The sequence below is a fragment of the Tupaia chinensis genome, unplaced genomic scaffold (assembly GCF_000334495.1).
Source record: "Tupaia chinensis unplaced genomic scaffold, TupChi_1.0 Scaffold000037_17, whole genome shotgun sequence".
NCBI lineage: Eukaryota > Metazoa > Chordata > Mammalia > Scandentia > Tupaiidae > Tupaia > Tupaia belangeri.
The window spans coordinates 877,915-899,538 of record NW_006159475.1 but is presented as its reverse complement, the minus strand read 5'-3'; the positions used below and the strand labels follow the sequence as shown (position 1 = coordinate 899,538).

Below are 21,624 nucleotides of genomic sequence, written 5' to 3'. Positions count from 1 at the left end.
CTAGTGTAGCCAACCCTGGATTATGGGCACACATGTGCCCAGTGTATGTAGGGATGTCTCCAGATGCAAACCTAGAACCTTACCTTGTGGGTTAGCTTCTAGACTGTCCTGTTTTACTGCTGTATCCTTGAAAAAGAGATTTAAAGCTGTTAGGCTGACATGAGACAGACATGTCTGCATATTAAGCCCTGGCTGAGCACTCAATATTTAGAAGTCAAGGAGGTGAGGAAAGACTAGCAAAGGAGACGGAGGAGGAGTGAGAAGTGAGCTAAGAGAAAAACCAGGACACTGTTCTGAAGCTAGGAGGAAAAATATGATGTCAGGAAGGAAGAAGTCTTTAATCACATCAGGTGCTGTTGATGGGTCAAGGTGAGACCTGACTAGTGTATTTTTTGACTAGAATGCCAGAAATGACCTTAACAAAGACTTTCAATTTGACTATGAAGTATGCCTGATGGGAAAATGGAAGCAGAGGAATTAGAAAAGAATACAAGGGATCTTCACAAAGTTCCTGGAAAATATGTTTATGAAAAGATTATGCACGGAAGTCAAAGTTTTTAGCACCAAAACAAATTTATATGCATATTTTTTATTTTTGGAGAGGTTTTTGCTATAGGGTGCGTGCACTCACCAGAAAGACAGAGAGAGACAGCGAGAAATCACCCCCCAGGGGGATGGCCATGCTGCAATCCCTTCTCCTCCAATCTCCTCTCAGGATCTTGGGCACACACGCACACATGCCCCGTGTGAGTTTAAGCCACTGTGCAAAGGCCTCAAACTGCAGTCGACTACATGGGAGTCCAGCGACATAGCCATTATGCCAACTGCTGGTCCCATAAATGTATATTTTAATTCCATTTATTTTTTTTTAAATTGCCAAAGGGCATGTGTGCTGGCTAGAGAGAGATGGAGAGATGGGGAGCAGGGGGGGAGGGAGAGGGCAAAAATACCCCCAGTAGGGCATGGCCATGCTGCAATCCCTTCTGCTCCATTTCCCCATCTCCTCAGGATTGGGACTATGCACGAGCATGCACATGCACCTGGGATGTTTCTCAAGCTGCTGGGATTGGGACTCCAGTTGTGGTCAGCTACAGGGGATTCAGCTCTTAACCCCTAGGCTACCAGGCCAGACTTAATTCTATTTCTTTATGAACTTGTAGTGACAATTTTTCTCAGTAGTTTTGCCTTAAAAACATAAAGAGAAACAGATTGGAGGTACATTTAAGGTCAAACATGTTTTTAACTTTAAAAAAAAAAAAGAATTATTTATTATTATTTTTTTTAATTTGACCAGAGAGAGAGGAAAGTGAGAAAGCAGGCCACCAGGGCTGCAGTTCAAACCATGGTTAGCCATGTGGGAGTCCAGTCCCTTAACCACCATGCCACCTGCCTGTCCCTATTTTTTACTTTTTTTAAGATGAAAAGAATGAAGCATGTTTGTATAAAGATGCAAAGATCGAGTAAAGAGAAAAAGCTAAAGAAGCAGGGGACAGGTGGGGTCCCTAAGGAGGTGGAGCAGTGGCAGCCAGTGAAAAAGCAAAGGGCCAAGCTTGATGTGGGATCAAAGGAAGTGAGAAGAGGGAAGATAGTGTCTCCAGGCAGGAAGGCAAGGAACTGCGGTGGTAAGAGGAGCTGGCGGAGACTCTCTTCTTCTTCTTCTTTTTTTTTTTTAAAGAATTATGCTATTTAACTTTATTAATTATTATTATTATTATTATCATCATTATTTTACAGTGTGATCAGAGAGAGACAGGGGGAAAGTGAGAAAGCAAGCCACCAGTTCCAGGACTTGAACCACGCTCAGCCATGTGGGAGTCCAGTGCCTTTAACCACCATGCCACCTGCCAGCCCCAAGACTCTCTTCTGAGTGCTTCTGTGTTTTCAGTGAAATAGGAAGTCATGTTAGCTTAGAGGGAAGATAAGCAAGGTGTTAGGGCTTAAGGCACTAAAGTATGAAAATTGCGTAGGAGATCGAATGAACTAGGGAAATGTGGCTGGACTTCGGGACAGAACTAAAGGCCCCTTTTAAAACATGAAGCCTTATACAGTGGCACTATTTAAAACAGACTATAATTCTTTTGTCAAAAATAACGTATGAGCAGAATCCCCTTATCACTAATGTCACCTGTGCCAATTAACTGACTTCTTAGAGGAACTCTTCTATGTCCTGTCCTTAGTAATTTTGGGAAATTCTCATTTTAGAAAAGCAAAGGAGGGTGGATGCAAGTGCTAACTTCTTAAGAGTCCTTCTGTTCATTTGTTAATTAGCAGTTTTACTGATGCCATCCAAATCTATAAGCCTTCCCACGGCTTAGCTACCTAATTCCAGACATGCTTTGATGTGTGTGGTGGGGTATGAATTTCTCCATTCTTCCCTATAGCATTCAGCCAGAGATGCATCTCTGCCTTGTTTCATTTTCATGTACTATAGGGGGGAAATGGTTATTTCTAAAAACTTAAGCAAGAATACATGATTGCAAATAGATTCTGGGATATTCAGTACATATTACCAAAGCACGGTTTTATGTGTAGTAATATGCTGTGACAAGTGGGTGTGGTAGTTTTCCGTTTAATCGCCGAGGGCTTTCTTGGAACTGAGATAGGTCCTGTTGCGGTGTGACCTTGTCTGCCTAGCTCTGTGTGTACAGAGGTGACATAAACAGGTTTTCCTTGCACAGTTTGTTTCTTCTAAAAAGACATGTACTGTAGGTCTGCGCGTACACTGGCATAGCTGTCAGTCTTTCTAATTTTTCAGTCTATTTATTCGTCTTTGGCATTTGCTGTAATTTATATGTGTCTCAAGGAGAAAATACTATAGTGTGTAATGTGCATATACGATTGCTGGATTGTGTGTGTGTGTGTGTGTGTGTGTAAATTAGCTTTAGAGACAAAGAGGAGACTTCACAAAGTGACCACCACCTGGCAGCACCTTGTCCTGGGTCAGAATTCAGCACAGCCCAGGCCAGAGGCACATCGGAGTCCTGGGCATATTGGCCTCACAGTTCCCAAATGCATTTGGCCACCTTTATTCTGATTCTCAGGCTTACCGTTCTAATGGAGAGAATTACTACAGGATTATTCTCTGACCCAGAAGGCATTCCAGTAAGCCAGAAAACATCAGTTTGTTGGGTTTCTCTTGCCAGAGAGCCTTAAAAGTCATGATTGCTTCAAAGCATTTCCCAGTTTAGATCAATGGAGATCTAAAGGGTCTTAGAAAAGTTCATAGAAAATACGTGGAACTTATATATATATATATATCTATATATATAGATATATAGATATATATATACACTTGGGACCAGCATGTGATGTGGTGGTTAAGGCACTGGACCCCATGTGGCTGATTGCATTTTGACTCCTTTTCCCAGCAGTTTGAAATAAACATTCCAAGCATGTGTGTCCAAAATCCCAAGAAGAGAATGGAGAAAGGATTGCAGCATGGCCAACCCCACTGGGGATGATTTCTCACCTTCCCTCTCTCTCTCTCTCTGGCAAGCACACAAGCCCTATAGTAAAAATCTTTTAAAAAAATCTTAAAAAAAAAATTGTGCTTGAGTTTCAAAATTTTTGGCAGCAATTTAAACTTATACTGTAATTTCATCTTTCCATGAACTTTTAAAGTCCACTTGGGTGCACTGTATTCCCCAGCGTGATGAAATCCATCCATCACAGCCTTTGTCCTCTTGCAAAGGAGAGAGAGCAGTGGCCTGCTGATGACTTCAGACTGCTAGTTTCCCAGCATTTCTTTTTCATGGCTTATCCTTTTCTTCCACAAACTCTTCACAGGTAGAACTGTTTCAAAGCACCCAGGGGATATGAAAGATAAAAATAGAGCCTTTAACAAATATTGAAAGAGAAATAACAATACAGAAACAGGCACTGAAGAATTCATACACTTTGGTGCCTATCTATGAGAAGAAAAAGTCGGTCTTCACATTGGTTAGTGTGGAGGAGCTTGAACGTTTTACTCTGTTCATTAAATTTATACAGGCATGGATTTATATTATTATACAAGTTTTATAATTGCCCTAGTCTGTTTTTTGCTGCTATATATACTGGGTAGCTTATAAGGAAAAGAAATTTATTTCTTATAGATCTAGAGGCTGGGGAAGCCAAGAATATGGGGTCAGCATCTGACAAGAGTTTTCCCATTGCGAAAGGGCAGAGCAGCTCACCAGACAGAGAAATGGGCCTGAATGCCTCCTTTACATCAGAAGCCCACTCCCATAACTAACCACCTCCTTGATAATGGCAATCATCAATTAAATATCACCTCTTAGAAGGCCTCTACCTCTTAGTAAAAGGCCGGCAGGTGGTGGAGTGGTTGAGGCAATTGATTACCACACGGTCAACTGTGGTTCAACCTGACAGCTTGCTTTCTCACTTTCCCAATCTCTCTCTCTCTCTCTCTCTCTGGTCAAATGTTAAAAAATAATAAGGGTGAATAAAGTTAAATAAAATAATTGTTTTAAAAAATGGGGAGTGGGACCAGCAGATGGCATAATGGCTATGTTGCTGGACTCCCATGTAGTCGACCGAGATTTGAGTCCCAGACTCGGTGACTTAAACTCATGCCAGGCGCGTGTGCGTGCATGCCCAAGATCCCGAGAGGAGAATGGAGGAGAAGGGATTGCAGTGTGGCCATCTCCCCTGGGGGAGATTTCTCCCTTTCTGCCTCTCTGTGTCTCTCTGTCTTTCTGGTGAGAGTACACGCCCTATAGCAAAAACCTCTCAAAAAAATAAAATAAAATGAGGAGTAAATTTCAACATGAGTTTTGGTGAAGACATGCAACCCATACTGGTAACTGTTCTTTTGGTATTACTGTACATTTCCTCCTATTGGCTATCAAATCCTTTTTTCTTGTCTACTTGCTTTAGGAATTTTCATGCCATATTGTATTGCATTGTAAATATGAATTTAACTCTTTTTTGTTTTTGGTGTTCCTAGGATTTAGAAGAATTCTGCTTCAGGTTTTGCATAAACCATCTGACTGTGGTAACACAAACTTCAGGATTTGCAGAAATGGACCATGACCTCCTGAAGAACTTTATCAGCAAAGCAAGCCGAGTTGGAGCATTTAAAAATTGATCTCCATCTGCAGGAAAGGAGAGTTTTTGAGCTTTTTATTTCCCTTGCAAAAGCCAGAGATTAAACTCCTCTTAAATTAATAGGATTTATGATGAGCTACATTTGGCTGAATATGTGCGCTCTGTCAAAAGGAAAACGGTGGTCACTTTTCCGTCTGCCTGCGTTCAAAGTTTATGTAGAAAGCATCAAATGCTCTGATCAGATGTGATTAAGTGCAAAGGAAAAAAAAAAAAAACGTCTTATATTTATCAGTTCCTGTTTTTGAGTCAGTTAAGTTGGATGCCTTTGGCACGCTGGTCTCAATTTATGCTATTCTGGCCAAATGCTCCACTACTCAGCTGGCTGACATCAGATTTTGGCAAAGAAGGCTGTCTCTACCACATTGTCAGCATCCAGCAGTGTCCTGCATACAGTAGGTACTCAATTAAGTTATGATACATCTTTTTTTTTTTTTTTTTTGGAGAGGTTTTTGCTATAGGGCACATGTGCTCTCAGAAAGAGAGGCAGAGAGACAGAAAGCAAGAAATCACCCCCTAAGGTGGATGGCCACACTGCAATTCCTTCTCCTCCATTCTCCTGTCGGGATCTTGGGAACGCATGCACACGCGCTCAGCGTGAGTTTAAGCCACCAGGTCCGAGACTCGAACCATGGTCGACTATAGGAGTCCAGCAATGTAGCCATTACACCAAGTGCTGGTCCCAGTTATAATACACCTTAAGAACAGCTTTATTGCGTAATACAAGGTGAAGGAATGAATCGCATAAAATAAATTTAAAGCAGCCTGTGATTACTGAGGTTCATACTCTTCTGGAACATCATTCTGAGAAGTAGTGGCTAATTTAGAGCATTAATTAGAATTCACAAAAGGCCTTGGCAATTAACTCGTCAAAGGCCCAAGGGCTAATTTTAACTTTCTATTTACTCTGAGTCATTAATTTCTCTTGTGGTATTATCGAATATGGAGTATCTTTGAATGAATATGATTTCTGGGCTCACATGCCTTATATGTTTGTTTAAGATCCTTTCCTTTCTGTTCAAAGATATTTTTGCCTCTGAAAGTAAAAGTGATGTGTATTTATCTTGTAGTTGACTTTTATGTCACTGTGCGACAGGCCTCTTAATCTGGTACTAGTGTAATTATAAAGTACTAGTGGAAAAGGAGTTAAGGCTTATATTTTACGAACAGCATTAACAAGAATAAAATAAATTTATACTGTTTAGATCAAAACAAGTGACTCAACTAAAAGAGAGAAACCAGAACAGGCTGTAATGTTGGTCTGCTAAAATGTATCTCACAATATCATATGTAAAGAAAACCCTTTTGGAATTAGAAATCTTGTTCTGATGCTGAACTATTTGATAATAAAGTGCTTATTTGAAAATAATGGAACAAATGTGTTTTACTTAATCCCTAAGCAGCAGAAAAATGATAACAAAAAAATCAACCATATATTTCTTAAATTTACATAAATTTATTTGATATAATTTTACTCTTCTTTTTTTCTTTGCTATAGGATGTGTGTGCACATCAGAGAGACAGAGAGAGGATGAGAAATCACATCCCCCCTCCTTCCAGAGACGGATGCACTGCAATCCCTTCTCTTCCACTCTTTTCTTGGAATTTTGGGTATGCATACACATGTGCCTGGCATGATTTTCAAGCCCCCGGCTTTGGGACTTGAACCTCATAGTCGGTCATGTGGGATCCTGCCATCCTAACCTCCACACCATTTGCGCCCCCCTACTCTTAATTTTTAAAGCAGTTACTTTTAAGGCTAAGCCCACCTTAAAACATAAATGGCTCATACACAACCTAATTACTATTCATATTATTGCCTTTGACTTTTTTTTAGGTTAGGTCACTTTTTTTCAGGGGGAGGGGTGCGTGTTAGAGGGCGTGTGTGCTCGCCAGAGAATGATGAGACAGAGGAGGAAAGAGGAGAGAGTCTAATGTGTGCTCGCCAGAGAATGAGACAGAGGAGGAAAGAGGAGAGAGTCTACTCCCTCTCCCCCTGACCCCATGGGGCATGGTCATGCTGTAATCTCTTCTCCAATACTCCAGCCTGTTGGGTTTGGGGCATGCACACACTGGGCATGTTTCTCAAGGCACTAGGCTGAGACTCAAACCAGGCTGTTGGCCATGTGGTATCTGGCTGCCTTAACCACCAGGCCACAGAGCCAGTTCTGGTTTAAATTTTAAGATTTTTTTTTTTTTTTAAACAGGGCATGTGCTCACCAGAGTGAGAGAAAGCACCCCCAATGGAGCATAGTCACGTCACAATCTTTTCCCTCCATTTCTCCTTCCTATCATGATTCTGGGCATACAGACACATGTGCCTGGTATGTTTTTCAAATTGTGACGATAGTATTAAAACTACAGTTGGGCCTATGGTGTCTGGATCCCAGTGCATAATGCTAAATACTGTGCTACAGGGCAGCCCATCCTTTTTTTTTTTTTTTAATCTGTCTCCTAAGTTTCTTTCCTTCATGCGAGTGACAAAGACAGGCCCCCTCAACAGGGTCTCATGCCGTGATCCTCCCCCCAGCCTTCTCGTCCATCCAGGTTTACGGGCATGCACGTACACCTGATGTGTCCAGATCAGCCCAGGCACTGGATCCCCAGTCTTCCATGTCACTACAGCTGGCCTGACTTTTATTTTTAAGAACAGTTTCAGGTTCACTGCAAAATTGAGAAGGCAGGTATTTCCCCTCTGTCCCCTGCCCCCTCATATGCACAGCCTCTCCCACTATCTCCATCCCACACTAAAGTGTGCATTTATTTCAACTGATGAAACCACATCAATGCCTCATTAATACCCATAGTCATCCATGGTTTATGTCAGGGTTTGCTTCAGGTATCATAAAATCTATGGTTTTGGACAAGCATGTAATGACACGTGTTCACTATCCCAGTATTAAACAAAGTTCACTACCCTAAAACTCCTCTATGTTCCACCTGTGCATCCCTCCTTCCTTCCCCTTAAACTCTTGACAGCCACTAGTATATTTATTGTCTTCATAGTTTTATCTTTTCCAAGGCGCCATATAGTTAGAATCATACAGTATGTCATTTTTTTTAGATTGGCTTCTTTTACTTAGTAACATGCATTACCATTGCCTCCATGTCTTTCCATGGATTGACAGCTCATTTCTTATGTTGAATAATATCCCGGTGTGTGGATGTCCTAGTTTATCCATTCACCTACTGAAGGACATCTTGGCTGCTTCCAAGTTTTGGCAATTGTGAATAAAGCTGCAGCAAACATTCATGTACAGGTTTTTGTGTGGGCCTAAGTTTTTCAACTCCTTTGAATAAATACCAAGGAGGGTAAGTGCTGGATCATATGGTAAGACTATGTTTAGCTTTGTAGAAAACTGCCAAACTGCTTTACGAAGTGGCTGTACTATTTTGCATTCTCACCAGCAATGAATGAGAGTTCCAGATGGTCTACATCCTCATCAGCATTTGGTGTTCTCAATATTCTATTTTGAATATTCTAAACAGTATGCAGTGTTTTTCATTTAAATTTCCCAGGCTGGTTCTCTGGAATCATTGATAAGGCAGCCAGATTACACATGACTGACTGCAAGATTCTAGTCTCAGACCCAGTGGCTTGAGAAATACACCAGGAGCGTGTGTGTGTGTATGTGTGTGTGTGCCCGAAATCCTGAAGAGAGGGAGAAATGAAGAAAGGATTGTAGTGGGATCATGCGGGGAGGAGGGCAGATGCATTCTCCTCTCCTTGTCTCGCTGGCTAATGCATGTGTCCTCTAGCAATAACTAATTAATTAATTTCCATTTCTCTGTGACATGTGGTGAAGCATCTTTTCATATACTTTTTATCTGTGTATCTCTTTAGTGAGGTGTCTGTTCAGGATTTTAGCCCATTTCTTTTTTTTTTTTTTTGGAGAGATTTTCACTGTAGGGCGCGTGCGCTCGCCAGACAGACAGAGACATAGAGACAGAAAGCGAGAAATCACCCCTCAGGGGGGATGGTCACGCCGCAATCCCTTCTCCTCCATTCTCCTCTCGGGATCTTGGGCACGCACGCACACACGCGCCCGGCGTGAGTTTAAGCCACCGGGTCCGGGACACGAACCACGGTCGACTACATGGGAGTCCAGCGACATAGCCATTACGCTAACTGCTGGTTCCCAAGCCCATTTCTGAATTGAGTTTTCTTATTGTAGAGTTAAAGAGTTCTTTGTACATTTTGAATAACAGTTCTTTTTATTTTATTTTATTATTTTTTTGGAGAGCTTTTCGCTATAGGGTGCATGCGCTCACCAGAAAGACAGAGAGAGACAGAGAGACAGAAAGCAAGAAATCACCCCCCCAGGGGGGCTGGCCACTCTACACTCTCTTCTCCATTCTCCTCTCAGGATCTTGGGCACGCACACACACGCCCAGTGTGAATTTAAGCCATCGGGTCTGGGACACGAACCACAGTCAACTACATGGGAGTCCAGTGATGTAGCCATTATGCTATCTGCTGGCCCCCTGAATAACAGTTCTTTATCAGATGTGTCTCTTGCAAATATTTCTCCCCATCTATGGCTTGTCATTTTATTCTTTGAAGTGAAGTCATTTGTTTAGTTTCTTTTTGACAAACTGCTTATCTATTTTTTTGCAAACAGCTGGCAGAGGCAAAGAAGTCTAAATGCTTCCAGTTCCAAATCAGAATCTGAATTTTTGGAACTATATAATTGTACTCATTCTTTCAAAAGTTAACTATTGGTCTGTTTTTCGAGAGATTTGTTATTTTGTCCAGCAAAGAAATATGCAGAGCTGGGAAGAAGCTAGCTATGAGTTCTGGCAGTTAGCAGTCTTCATTTCTTTGGTCTTTCTTCTTCACCCTCCTATTTTACAATATTACAGTGTCTTCCGAAACCTGTCTTCCCTTCCCTGTTTTTGACAGGGTCACCTGAAGCTTCTCAGAGTTTGTTTTTATTTGTTTTAATGAACTCATTGGATGGAAAAATTGGGACACCCACAGAAGAACAAATTAAGTTTATTTAGGAATTAAGAAATGGACTGTCCTTTACCAAACTCCACAATGAGTCAATAGTCACACTGACAGAACACAAGTTACTACTACGGATTCTACCCAGACTCTCTCTCTCGCTCACCTTTGCTGTGTGTGGGAGTTCGTATTATTATATATCTCAGTCCTTTTTACATTTAGGCACGACAGAATGATCAGTAGGACTTTTATATGATACAGATTCGGGGATCTAATTCAGTGTATTTAAAAAGCTTTGCAAGTACTTTTGATGTTTATCTGAAAATGAGGCTCAGTAGTTCAGCCCTTCCAACTTGTAACTCCAAACAATAAAGAAAAGCTAATTTTAAACCAGTTTCAGAGAAGACATGTGAGTCCTGGGTGTGGATACATTTATCTGAAAAAACATGCTTTCTCTCTGGCCTTTGAGGAGAGGAGGCCACTGACATTTTTATGGGAAGGAAAAAGATTTCCTTTCTTTATTTCCTTCTAACAGATGGGCATTTAGAAGGCTACAGAAAACGCTGCCATCTATTAGTGACGTGTGAAAGAAAAGGTACACATTCATAACTACAACAGAAAGTAATGGAATAGTAGATTCTTTTTTTTTAACATAAGTTTATTTTAGGTTTCCTATCCTTAAATTTGGTTCCCTCTTGCTCTCACAATAGTTTATTGTTTCTGATATAAACTTACCCTACCTTTTAAAGAGAGAGGTTAAGATTTATAGGAAAGAAGTAGTGTCTTTATCTGTTGGTGGAGGTTTGTAAAGATGTTATCTAATTTATTTTTAAAAGCCAAGGTTAAGAATGTCAAATATGTCTTGCAGTTTAGAACTACTCTGAATTGCCATTCTGTGCTATAACATGGAGTGACCTAGAGGCAGGATTCTTAACTGGTGATAATGAAAAGAAACAAGTTCAAACTCTATAATCTTGTCTATTGTATTAGTCCTCTCCCTGCGGTTACAACAACAAATGGGTTGGGAGAACTGTGAAAGGAAAGGAAAATTCTTACCGTACCATCACTTTTAAGTCAACCTTTGCCAAAACATAAAAATGCAAACGCTTACAGATTTTTCTCAGTAAATTTGGTTAAGTCATAACATTTTTTTTTTGAGAGATTTTCACTGTAGGGCGCGTACGCTCGCCAGACAGACAGAGAGAGACATAGAGACAGAAAGCAAGAAATCACCCCCCAGGGGGGATGGTCACGCTGCAATCCCTTCTCCTCCATTCTCCTCTCGGGATCTTGGGCACGCCCGCACACGCGCCCGGCGTGAGTTTTAAGCCACCGGGTCCGGGACACGAACCGCGGTCGACTACGTGGGAGTCCAACGACATAGCCATTACGCTAACTGCTGGTTCCCGTCATAATATTTTTTATTTCTATTTAGCAACTGCTGTAGTGAAATTAATTTAACCTTTTATATTCGATTCTCATGATTACATGTGTTAATACTAATATATTAAGCCCCACAACTGGATACAAAAAATGATTTATGAGACTAGATGACTATCCCAGCTTCATGTTAAAATAGCTTTTTTGAATCCCTTTTAGACACTATACAGAGTTACCACAATATATTTCTATTTAAGAAGATATATTGGGTAGAAAATATTTCTAGAAGCAAGGTTTCAAGTTGCCCTGTAAAATATCTATTTGGCCCAAGGGAAAATTCTACTGAATCATTACCCATGTTGTGTACACTCTGTTGGCCCTAAAATGAGGAATAAAAATATGCTTCTATAAGCAGGTTTCAATTAGGTCATCTAGATGATAATAGTAACAGCACATGGGGTTCCTCTCCTCTCCCTGTTTACCACAGAAACTCAGTGAAAAGTAAGGGCCATTCAGTGGCCTGGTGTTGAGACAGCTGGATCACACATGGCTGACTGCGTGGGTGAAGTCCTGAACCTGGCAGCTTGAAAAACATACCAAGCACATGTGTGTGTCCGAAATCCTGACAGAATAAATGGAGAAGAGACTGCAGTGTGACCATGCCCCATGGAGAGTGCTCTCTCCCTGTTCCCACCTCATCTCTCTCTGGCAGGTACCTGTACCCTCTGGCACACGAAAAAGAAAAAAAAATGTAAGCAAATATGTGGATTTCAACCTATCCTTTTTATTTAAGCATTTAATCTTTGGAATACTAAATTAATCTCTAGGAGTGATTATTTTTTCTGTCATCCAGACTAAAACATCTTAGCGTTGTGAAGGCTGCTGGATTTAGACTTAAGAGACCACATTTCATTGAAGATCCCCACCCAAGCTCTTCCGGCTGGAACCCGTGGAGGGCATTCAAGAAAAAAAAACAGGCTCCTGCTGATGTGGAAGCCACTGAGGTACTGCTGAGCCAGAAACCCTTAAGAAAAAGCTAAGGAATTTTGCAGAGCTGGAGATCAAGTGTCTGAGAAAAAAAGTTTGCTCAAAAGATGCTTCGAAAGGCAAGGAGGAATCTTATCTACAAAAAAGCTAAGCACTATCATAAGGAATACAGACAGAGATTCACATGGCCAGGGTAGCAAGAAAAGCTGGCAATTTCTATGTACCTGCAGAACCCAAATTGGCGTTTGTCATCAGGACCAGAGGTGTCAATGGAATGAGCCTAAAGGTTCGAAAGGTGTTGCAGCTTCTTCGTCTTTGCCAGATCTTCAATGATACCTCTGTTAAGCTCAACAAGGTCTAAATTAACATGCTGAGAATTGTGGAACCATATATTGCATGGCGGCACCCAAACCTGAAGTTATGGCAAAGTCAGTAAGAAGCAAATTGCTTTGACAGATAACTGATTGCTTAGTCTCTTGGCATCATCTGCATGGAGGATCTGATTCATGAAATCTATACTGTTGGAAAACGCTCCAAAGAAGCAAATAACTTCCTGTGGCCTTTCAAATTATCTTTTCCACCAGGTGGAATGAAGAAAAAGACCACCCATTTTGTAGAAGGTGGAGATGCTGGCAACAGGGAAGACCAGGTCAATAGACTTATTAGAAGGATGAAGTAAGGTATCCACCATGATTGTTTTTGTAATCTGGTCAGTAAATAAACAGTGGCTGTTTTCAGACGGAAAAAAAAATGCCCACCCAACAAAAATGCACCCTATTGAGATGTTTGCTACTTTTGCTACTCTGTCCTCTTTATTTGCCTTCCTTCTTTCAGAACCAAATGTGCTATTGTTCTAAGAGGAAATCATTTTATTATGTGCTCTTTTTTTAAAAAAAATTTGACAAGGTCTAACTGCATCACAATCCTTGTGCCTCAACCTCCTGAGTAGCTGGAACTGTTGTGCCCATTGTGCCCAGCTTCCTAGGGTAGGCTGGGCTTCCCCTGTGGTCTCAGCTTCCCAAGTTCAGCTTCTGTCACCATGCCACCAGAGACTGGCCCTTCACCCTAAGTAGGGCATGGGTTAGCTCTGGATAATCAAACATACTGCTGTTTTTGTGGTAAATGGGAACATTCCCAATAAGTGAAATAGACTGTAACCAGCTCTGTGTATTTTGATGCCATATGAATGTTGGCACCAATCATAGGTTTGGGTGTTTTTAAGGTTTTTTGGTGGTTTTAACTTTTAAAAATCACTTGGTTTTTAAAACTTTTTAGATTTTAGAATTAGAGGGAAAAAATTGTGAACTTGTTTGGTGAAATATATGTATATGTATGTGTGTGTGTATAAATACTATTTGGGAGGAAAGACCATTAATCTATTTTGCACCAGATGAAGAGAGACCCCCTCACCTCCCATTCTACTCCCTACTGTTCTTCAAACATACCAGGCATATTCTTACCTCAGGGCACTGGCTTTTCCTCTCTGTGGAATGTTTTATTCCTGTTAATGTAAGACTCACTTGCTCATCTCCTTCAGGTCTTCACTCAAATACCATCTCAGTGAGTCTTTCCCTGACCATTCCGTTCTAATTTTAAAGCGCTTTCTCCACCAGCCCTCCCATCCTCCTCTTGTATTGTTCTCCACAGTACTTAATACTATCTGACATAATAGGCAGTCCTCACTTCTTTAATCATTTCTTCTCTGCTTGAAACTAGAACACTAGTTCCAGAAGGATGGGGATTTAGGCTTATATATTCATTGTTGTATCTCTAGCATTTAGAACTGTGCCCAGAATATGGTAGGTACAAGGCTTTTTTTTTTTTTTTTTTAAGGTTTTTGCCCAAGGGTGAGTGTGTTCACCAGAGGGGAAGACATAAAGAGACAGAGAGGGAAAGCAAGAAATCACCTCCAGGTAACATGGCCATGATGCAATCCTTTCTCCTTCATTTTTCTCTCAAAAGATTTTGGGCATCTATGCACACATGCCCAGTGTGATTTTCAAGCCTCCAGGTCTGCGACTTGAACTATGATTGGCCATGTGGGAATCTCGAGCCTTAACCACCATGCCAACTGCTAGCTCCAGTACATAGCATTTTAAAAGGGGAAGAGGATATTGTTTCCACACACTTGGAAAAATATGGACATATATATTCTGCCTCAATTCCCCCTCATGTATGGGCTTTCAGGGTGCTAAAACTATAGCTGTAAGTAAGACTAGCTGGGCTGATATTTAGAGTATAGGGCCGGGGTGGGGGGGTGGACAGAGATGGGGGACTGACGACAAGGAAGTCAAGTAAGGCAATTTCATATGGTGAAACATAATAATAAATAATATTACACTTTTGAAGGAGAGTGTCACAATATGGAGTGATGATTTTAGCCTGGGAGGCCTCTAGGCTGAGCCCTGAATGACAGGAAGGGATCAGCTATGTAAAATTCTAGAGGGAGGGCATGTCAGCTAGAAAAAAGAAAAACCTAAAACCTCAGGTAGGGATGGACATGGTCTTTGAAGCAAAAGGTCAATGTGGCTAAAGTCTAGTGAGCAAGGAAAAAATACCACAAAGATGAGGATGGGGAGATCAGCAGGCACTGCTTAATAGTTCTTGATAAGGAGTTTGGGTCGCAGCTTGCTTTCTCATTTCTCTCTCTCTCTCTCTCTCTCTCTCTCTCTCTCCAGTGAGTACATGCAACCTAAGGCAAAAATCTTAAAAAAAAAAAAAAAAAAAGAAAAAAAAAGAAGGAGCCTAGTCAGGAGTCTATGGCAGTGGTTCAGGCTAGAGTTAGTAGTTTTTCAGCTTAGTAAGTGTTTAGTAAAATGGTGAAGCACCAGGGTAGAAACAAAATATTTTGGTTGGTTTGTTTGATATCAGTACTTACTTTGAAAAATCTGCAGGGAATGGGGTTGAGTTGGAAGCTACAGATCTGCTGGCTGTGAGAGCTTTGGCCTCTGTGAAGAGGTCAAGATTGGGGGAATACATTTGGGAATCATCAGCATTTAGAGCCCATTAAAGGTGGAGAATAGATGACATACCAGAAGAAAGTTTAGACAGAAGAAAACACTAGTACACTTTAAGACTATGTCAGACCATTAAGACTCTTCACAACTAATTTATTTGAAAATAGACAAAACTATTAATTGTAGAAAATAGTAACAGCAATTTTAAATGTACACTTTTAATCAATACAAAAAAAGCAATAAAGCAATATCTGGAGCTTTATTTAAGAAATCTCAATACACGATCACTGAAGTTCCTAAAATTCCGACACTAATTCTAATGTGAACATATTAGCACAAGATTCAGAAATATGGTGAGTCTTTGATCTAAAAACTAACTGACTGGTTTGATATTCATGCAAAAAGTAATGCAGAAATGGGGTAAAGCTTTCTAGTGCCTTTGTTATCAATATAACTGTCAAAATAGCAGATCTGAGACTTAATTGAGCACAAAATAAATTTTTTGTTTTCTAACAAATAAGACCAGACTTCTTATAAAAGAGAACTCTGAGTTTAGACAAAATGATCTTCCTAAAAGCTAGCTGATGCTATCTTAAATACCACCTATTTTAAATTATTCCATCTCTAAATAAGTTAATCACACAAGATAGTTTAAATACACCTTTAGGTGTAGGGGCAGGGATGCACCTCTTTTTTTTAATGCAGCTGTTTTAATCTGAAGCTTCCATACAAAGTCAGAAAGAAGTATTGATGCCAACCTACAAAATCTTTGATTCCTTGCAGTTTTGGACTAGAAATAATATGGTTTTGAATGTGCCATTGTTAGATCATCGTGACTTTTTTTAAAAAAGATAGACAATTGCCAGTTCAAAAGATACATGGAAGACATGTACCATTCCAGAGAAAAGCAAATCTCCCCAAATTTAGGACGGCAGAGTAACTGTGGAGATGCAATCAGACAGATCTTTAAGGAAAAAAAAATTAAGGCAATTATAGTTAACAGTCTGCTTATGGAATAAAATTAATTTATATCTTGATTCCTTAGGACCCAGAGAAATGAGAAAGTGCACTTGGGATATATTATACCAGGGTCCTCTACAGCAAAGCTCTGGCCAGAGTACTTTATTTTTTCAAGTACTAGATGGGTACTTTATAAATTCAGTGATCTGAATAGTATAAAAATCAAAAGTACTATCAATAGTCCTCCTTTTAAAGCATGAGTTAGATGAAGGAAAGAGTAAGTTCTTCCAAGTTCTGAGGTATGAAATCTCTGTCAGTAGTAGGACAGTATCACGTTCATACTTTGCTTTCTGCTTGTACTTAAAAGTGAAAAATTATAAAACAAGTACATATTACATCAGATTCCAACAGTAAAATAACATCTGATTCATAAAAATTAGTATTTTTTTTCTAGTTTCTAATAATTTCTATTTTAGCAGAAGAGTTCAGGATATTTGGGTGACTGGGCAGCCAGTCGAATTACATTTGGAAGACAGGACACATTTTCTAAGGGTGTTCATGTTAAATTAAAAAAATATACATATAAATTAATAAAACCAAGAGCAAACGTCACACAGTGTCCACCAAGGTCCTGAGATCCTCACTTTTCTTCTTTGTTTGAGGTATCCATGCTATCATTTATTTTCTGCTTTTGCATTCGTGTTCGAGTAGATGCTGGAAAAGGATGATGAACTATTAATAACATTGATGGTGCTGATTAAATCTGTAATATATTACACTCAAGTCAAATTGATGGAGCTCAGGACTTTGCAAAAACAGTGGTCTCAAATTTTTAAAAATCGCAAATCCTTGTAGCAGGAATTTTCCCATGCATGTACCACCCAAATATATATGGACTCAAGATATATGTGTGTATAAATCATAACGCACCTATCCTAAGGAAACGTTATAAAAAAGAGATGACATAAAAATAAATTGAGGCCCAGCTGTGGGGTGCTCACTAAGATGCCATGCTCTACAGGCTGGGACCACATGCAGTGGTGAATGCCTGTAATCCCAGCTACTTGAGAAGGCTGAGGTAGGAGGATAGGGAGCTCAAGGCTGACCTGCGCAATATAACAAGATCCTGTCTGAAAAAAAGAGCAGGGCATGGTGCATATCTGTAGTCTCAGCTGGGATGCTGAGGCAAAGGACTGCAATACAGGAAGACCCTGTCTTAAAATAAAGAAAGGAGAGAAAAAGGAAAAGAACAGAACAGAAAGAAAAAGAACTTCCATGGGCCAAGTGGTGGTGCAACAATTTGCATCCCAGGACCTCCCTAAGCACAGGGATCTAGATGAGAGCAGAGGTAGACAGTCGTGTAAAAGACCCCGTTGTATGTGCATGTCTCTCTTTCTGTCTCCCATGGAAAAAATAAACTTAAAAAAAATTAAACATAGAACTCCCAATATTTTCTTTATGTGCCCCTAAATGATGGTATCACATATTCCCAGGAAGCTGCCCTTTTGGACCACTGTTTCAGATTGATGAGGTTGAGTTTAACGTGCACCTGAGCTGACTACAATCCCGGGCTGGTCCAGACTGGATCTGCCAGATCAAGTGGTGGTATTCTTTGCAAAGGTGGGGATTCCCTTGTGTTCAGAGATGCCTTGCAGGTACTGCAAAGACGTCAGCTCACAGTTTGTTTAAATCGGGCATACACTAACATAGTAGTACAATAATAATTCCAAGGTAAACAAAACCAGAACACTTACTTTAAATTCTCTAAAAATTCTTAACTTGATTTTTCAAGTGGCCAGAAACAACTTAAACATGCAACAGAGTATTCACATTTGAAAAAGACAATAAATAGTCAATATTTGTAACTTCCTCCTCTGGCCCTTTCACTCCTGTGTGATGATCTTTCCTGAATGACTACACTTCCTTGAGGAAATCTGAAGGGCCTGTTGGAGAATGCCTCAGCTGCAGAGCTCAATTCCTGCTTGACCTGTTTCTCAGCTGCACAAAGACCCCGCACTCTGGCCTGCCAGTGGAAACGCACCATTATTGCTAAGTGTGTCACTGGGAATGTATTGACTGTAGCAAATGAACTCATCTCTAAGAACGTCTATGTGTTTTTACAGCTTTCTGTTTCTTTTTAAGTGCTCTTTTTGGTGGGCTCCAAAATACTTCCACATGTTTTCAAGGTCTGATGGCATATTTTCATGTACTGGGAAGAAAAGCGTCAACTATTTAAAAGTTAAATAGAAATATAGTAGTTGATATTAAATCCCAAAAGAGATTACTTCGTCACTGGAACATTTCAATTTTTGGTTTAGTTTTAATTGTACTCTTAAAATAATACACATAAGAAAAATCGTTAAAAAAAAAACTGAAAGCATTCTTTAAATATTTTAGATTTCAAAGTTTGTATCTACAAAGACATGTTGAGAGACAACCTCTCATCACATTTTATTGGTATTGTTCTCATTAACCTGTCCTATGACCTAGAAATGATGGTTTTAACATCTTTTATCGCCTAAATATTTTTCTTCTTTCCAAGTCTCAGTTCCTTTTCCTATCAAGTGACCTGGTCCCAGGTATCAAGAAGTGTCACACCCACTACCACAGCTACCTCTCTGAGCCCCCCACTAGCTGTAGGGAGCACTTCTCTCTCCTATATGTGCTCTCCATCTGCTATTCTTGGATTAATCTGTTAGAGTCTCAGAGTGGCTTAGGACAGAATTCTATCTGCCTTCAAATTCCATATGTGTGTCATTCTAACTTGGAAGATAACCTGGTATCTTTTTCTTTTAATCAAAACTCTGATTTCCAGTAACTGAAACTTTTGTTTGAAATTAAATTTTAAAATTTGCAAATTAGGAAAGCTCAACAATAGCAGAATAAAAGATCATTCTTCAAATAAGGGTGCTTATTCTTATATATGCTTGGTTTATCAAATCGTTTTCCTTAACACTCTGAAAGAGTACTTCATTATGTTTCTGCCATCTTAAAGTATTTTCTAACCATAGCCATTTATGCTGAAAATGTGGGCAAGCAATGTTTCACTTAGGCTTCCTGCATAGGAGAATTCAGGAAAGGTGATTCTTGAAAATGCAATCTTCATTTGCGTTATACACTTAACCCAAACATGTTTATAAATGATATATTCTTAATAAAAGGCTATTTTAATTGCATAAACAGGTCTTCTAATGAAAGATATTATATGTGTATATTCTCTTATAAAGTGATAAAAGGCTTTGGGTAATGTAAACAATTGTTTCTTTCATTTATTGCAAACGAAATGGTAAGTACTTACTCATTTCTGCCAGTTTCTGTTGAAATTTGGATTCCCCTGGAAGATGTTTACTGCAATTTAAAATAAAAGTCAAAATATTTAATATGTGTATGTATAAATGGAAAACTCAAATTTCCATACCTATGGTGCTGTTAATGACTTATGTTACCATTTTAGTAAGTAGCTTTTCATTTCAAAGGTTTATAAATTAACCATCTAAAATATAAGTGTCATACGTTTATGATCATATACATCTTTTTAGTGGTTCTTAAAAAAATACAGTAGGTAATTATTTTCTAGAGTAAGCATTTTAAAATATAATCTTAAAACCAATAAAATTTTATCGATAGCTTTGTCAAAAATAAGATCAGAGTTTTAACATACAATACCATCATTGAATTTTGGTAGTTGGTATATAATTTGTATGGTGCTTTTAATTTGGGGATACATTTGTACCTGTTATTTTGAGCCATTCTCACAACTTCCAAATACAATTGGCAGGGAAGGGATTGTTAGAAGTCAGGACCAGAGCAGACCTGGGGATCTGATGACTAGCTCAGTACTGAAAAACGTTCTAAAACTGTCCTTACCTTCCATCTGCTTCATCTGACCCTTCAATGTCAAAGCGTAGTTTTTTCAGTGGCTTAGGAGGGTTGCTTCCTTCAGCACTTCTTTTGAGCACACGGTCACTGTTACATACCATCTGATTTATTTTCTGGAATTTCTCGGAAGTCTAGAAATGACAGAATTCTTTATTTTATTATTAAATGCTAGTGTTTTATAATTAGCAATCCTAAATGATAGTTTAACATATGCCAAAAACTAGGCAGGTAATTCCTTTATTTTAATTTTCTACATTATTGGGCCAAATATGAAATATGAAAAATCTCAGAATCAGAATGACTGTCCCTAATTCTGCCCCAGTTAAATACACACTCTTTTTATAGTCTTGTCTTTTCCCATGAGGCTCCTACTCTTCCTCCAACTCAGTGTCCAAATCTGAAAGTCCTAGTTCCTCATTTCTGAAAACTCACCCACATACAAAACTAGAGCTACTTCTCAGAAGCAGGCAAAGTTGAAACAGCTCTCTGGAATCTGGAATCTTGATTTTGATAGGTTTTTGTTTGGTTGGTTGGTTGGTTTTCGTGGTGGAGAGGGTATTACAGAATGAGAGGGAAGGTCATAAGAATTTGATATGTGATTATGTGGGGAAAAATATTTTTTTTATTTTATGGGTATTATGTTGACAAGCCATACAGTTTATATGTTTTAAACCATCATTGAAATGTGGCTAATTCATAAGGTTTTTCAAATAAAAGATCAAATATTCAAAGACTTCAGAATCTGAATCCATGCAGTATTATTGAAGATAATTTGAGTCATACATATCTCCTGAAGGACAGTCCTGTGACAGTAAACAAATAAAGCTTTGGTAAGGGATAACAAGAAGGACATGCCACCTTATTTTATCCAGTGGACAAACACACAGGTCAATTCTATTTCTTAGCTATCTATTTGAGAACCAGAGTGAGGTGACTGTCTCAGAGATGTGTAGTTGAACACATTTATTTGAACTGAAAAAAAGAAGTCAGATTTCCTAATAGAAATTAAATCTGATTTGACTGACAGATTCAGCAGTAAGATTTAACTTTGTTCATTATTTCCCAAATTTAAATGAACTAATTTTACAAAAATAAAGTACAAAAAGAAGTTTTGATGGAAAATATATTAAGAGTGTGTGTGTGTATATATATATATATATATATATATATATATGCATGTACATATATATATATACACACACACACACGTATACATATTATGACAAAGAAATAAATGCTGTGTCTCCACAAAATAATAATATTTTTAGTAAGCAGTGTATATTTTCCTCAATAATTATTTATAGTGAATGAAAACATTTGAAGATCACTTATTGTATACCTACGTATCCAGCTTGAACCCTACTTATACGGTACCTGCCTCTGTGAAGCTTGACGGCTATAGCTCCT

The 21,624-nt window shown here is 39.2% G+C and overlaps 2 protein-coding genes across 6 annotated transcripts in view; one reads left to right on the top strand and one right to left on the bottom strand.

Moving 5' to 3' along the window:
* The window catches only part of RCBTB2 (RCC1 and BTB domain containing protein 2), a 52,115-nt gene extending 46,631 nt beyond the window's left edge, over nt 1-5,484 (top strand). For all 5 annotated transcript variants that reach the window (XM_014587904.2, XM_014587903.2, XM_006140430.3 and 2 more), the window contains one exon: nt 4,949-5,484. In XM_014587904.2, coding sequence (XP_014443390.1) covers nt 4,949-5,089 — 141 coding nt within the window. In that variant the 3' untranslated portion in view covers nt 5,090-5,484. The remainder of the gene's footprint in view (nt 1-4,948) is intronic.
* Nucleotides 5,485-15,514: 10,030 nt separating this feature from the next.
* Nucleotides 15,515-21,624, bottom strand: part of RB1 (RB transcriptional corepressor 1) — a 175,399-nt gene continuing 169,289 nt past the window's right edge. The window contains exons 28-30 of the mRNA XM_027771835.1: nt 20,206-20,348; nt 19,637-19,686; nt 15,515-17,052 (exon numbers count right to left, since the gene is read on the bottom strand). Of these exons, the coding sequence (XP_027627636.1) occupies nt 16,979-17,052; nt 19,637-19,686; nt 20,206-20,348 (267 nt within the window). The 3' untranslated portion in view covers nt 15,515-16,978. The remainder of the gene's footprint in view (nt 17,053-19,636; nt 19,687-20,205; nt 20,349-21,624) is intronic.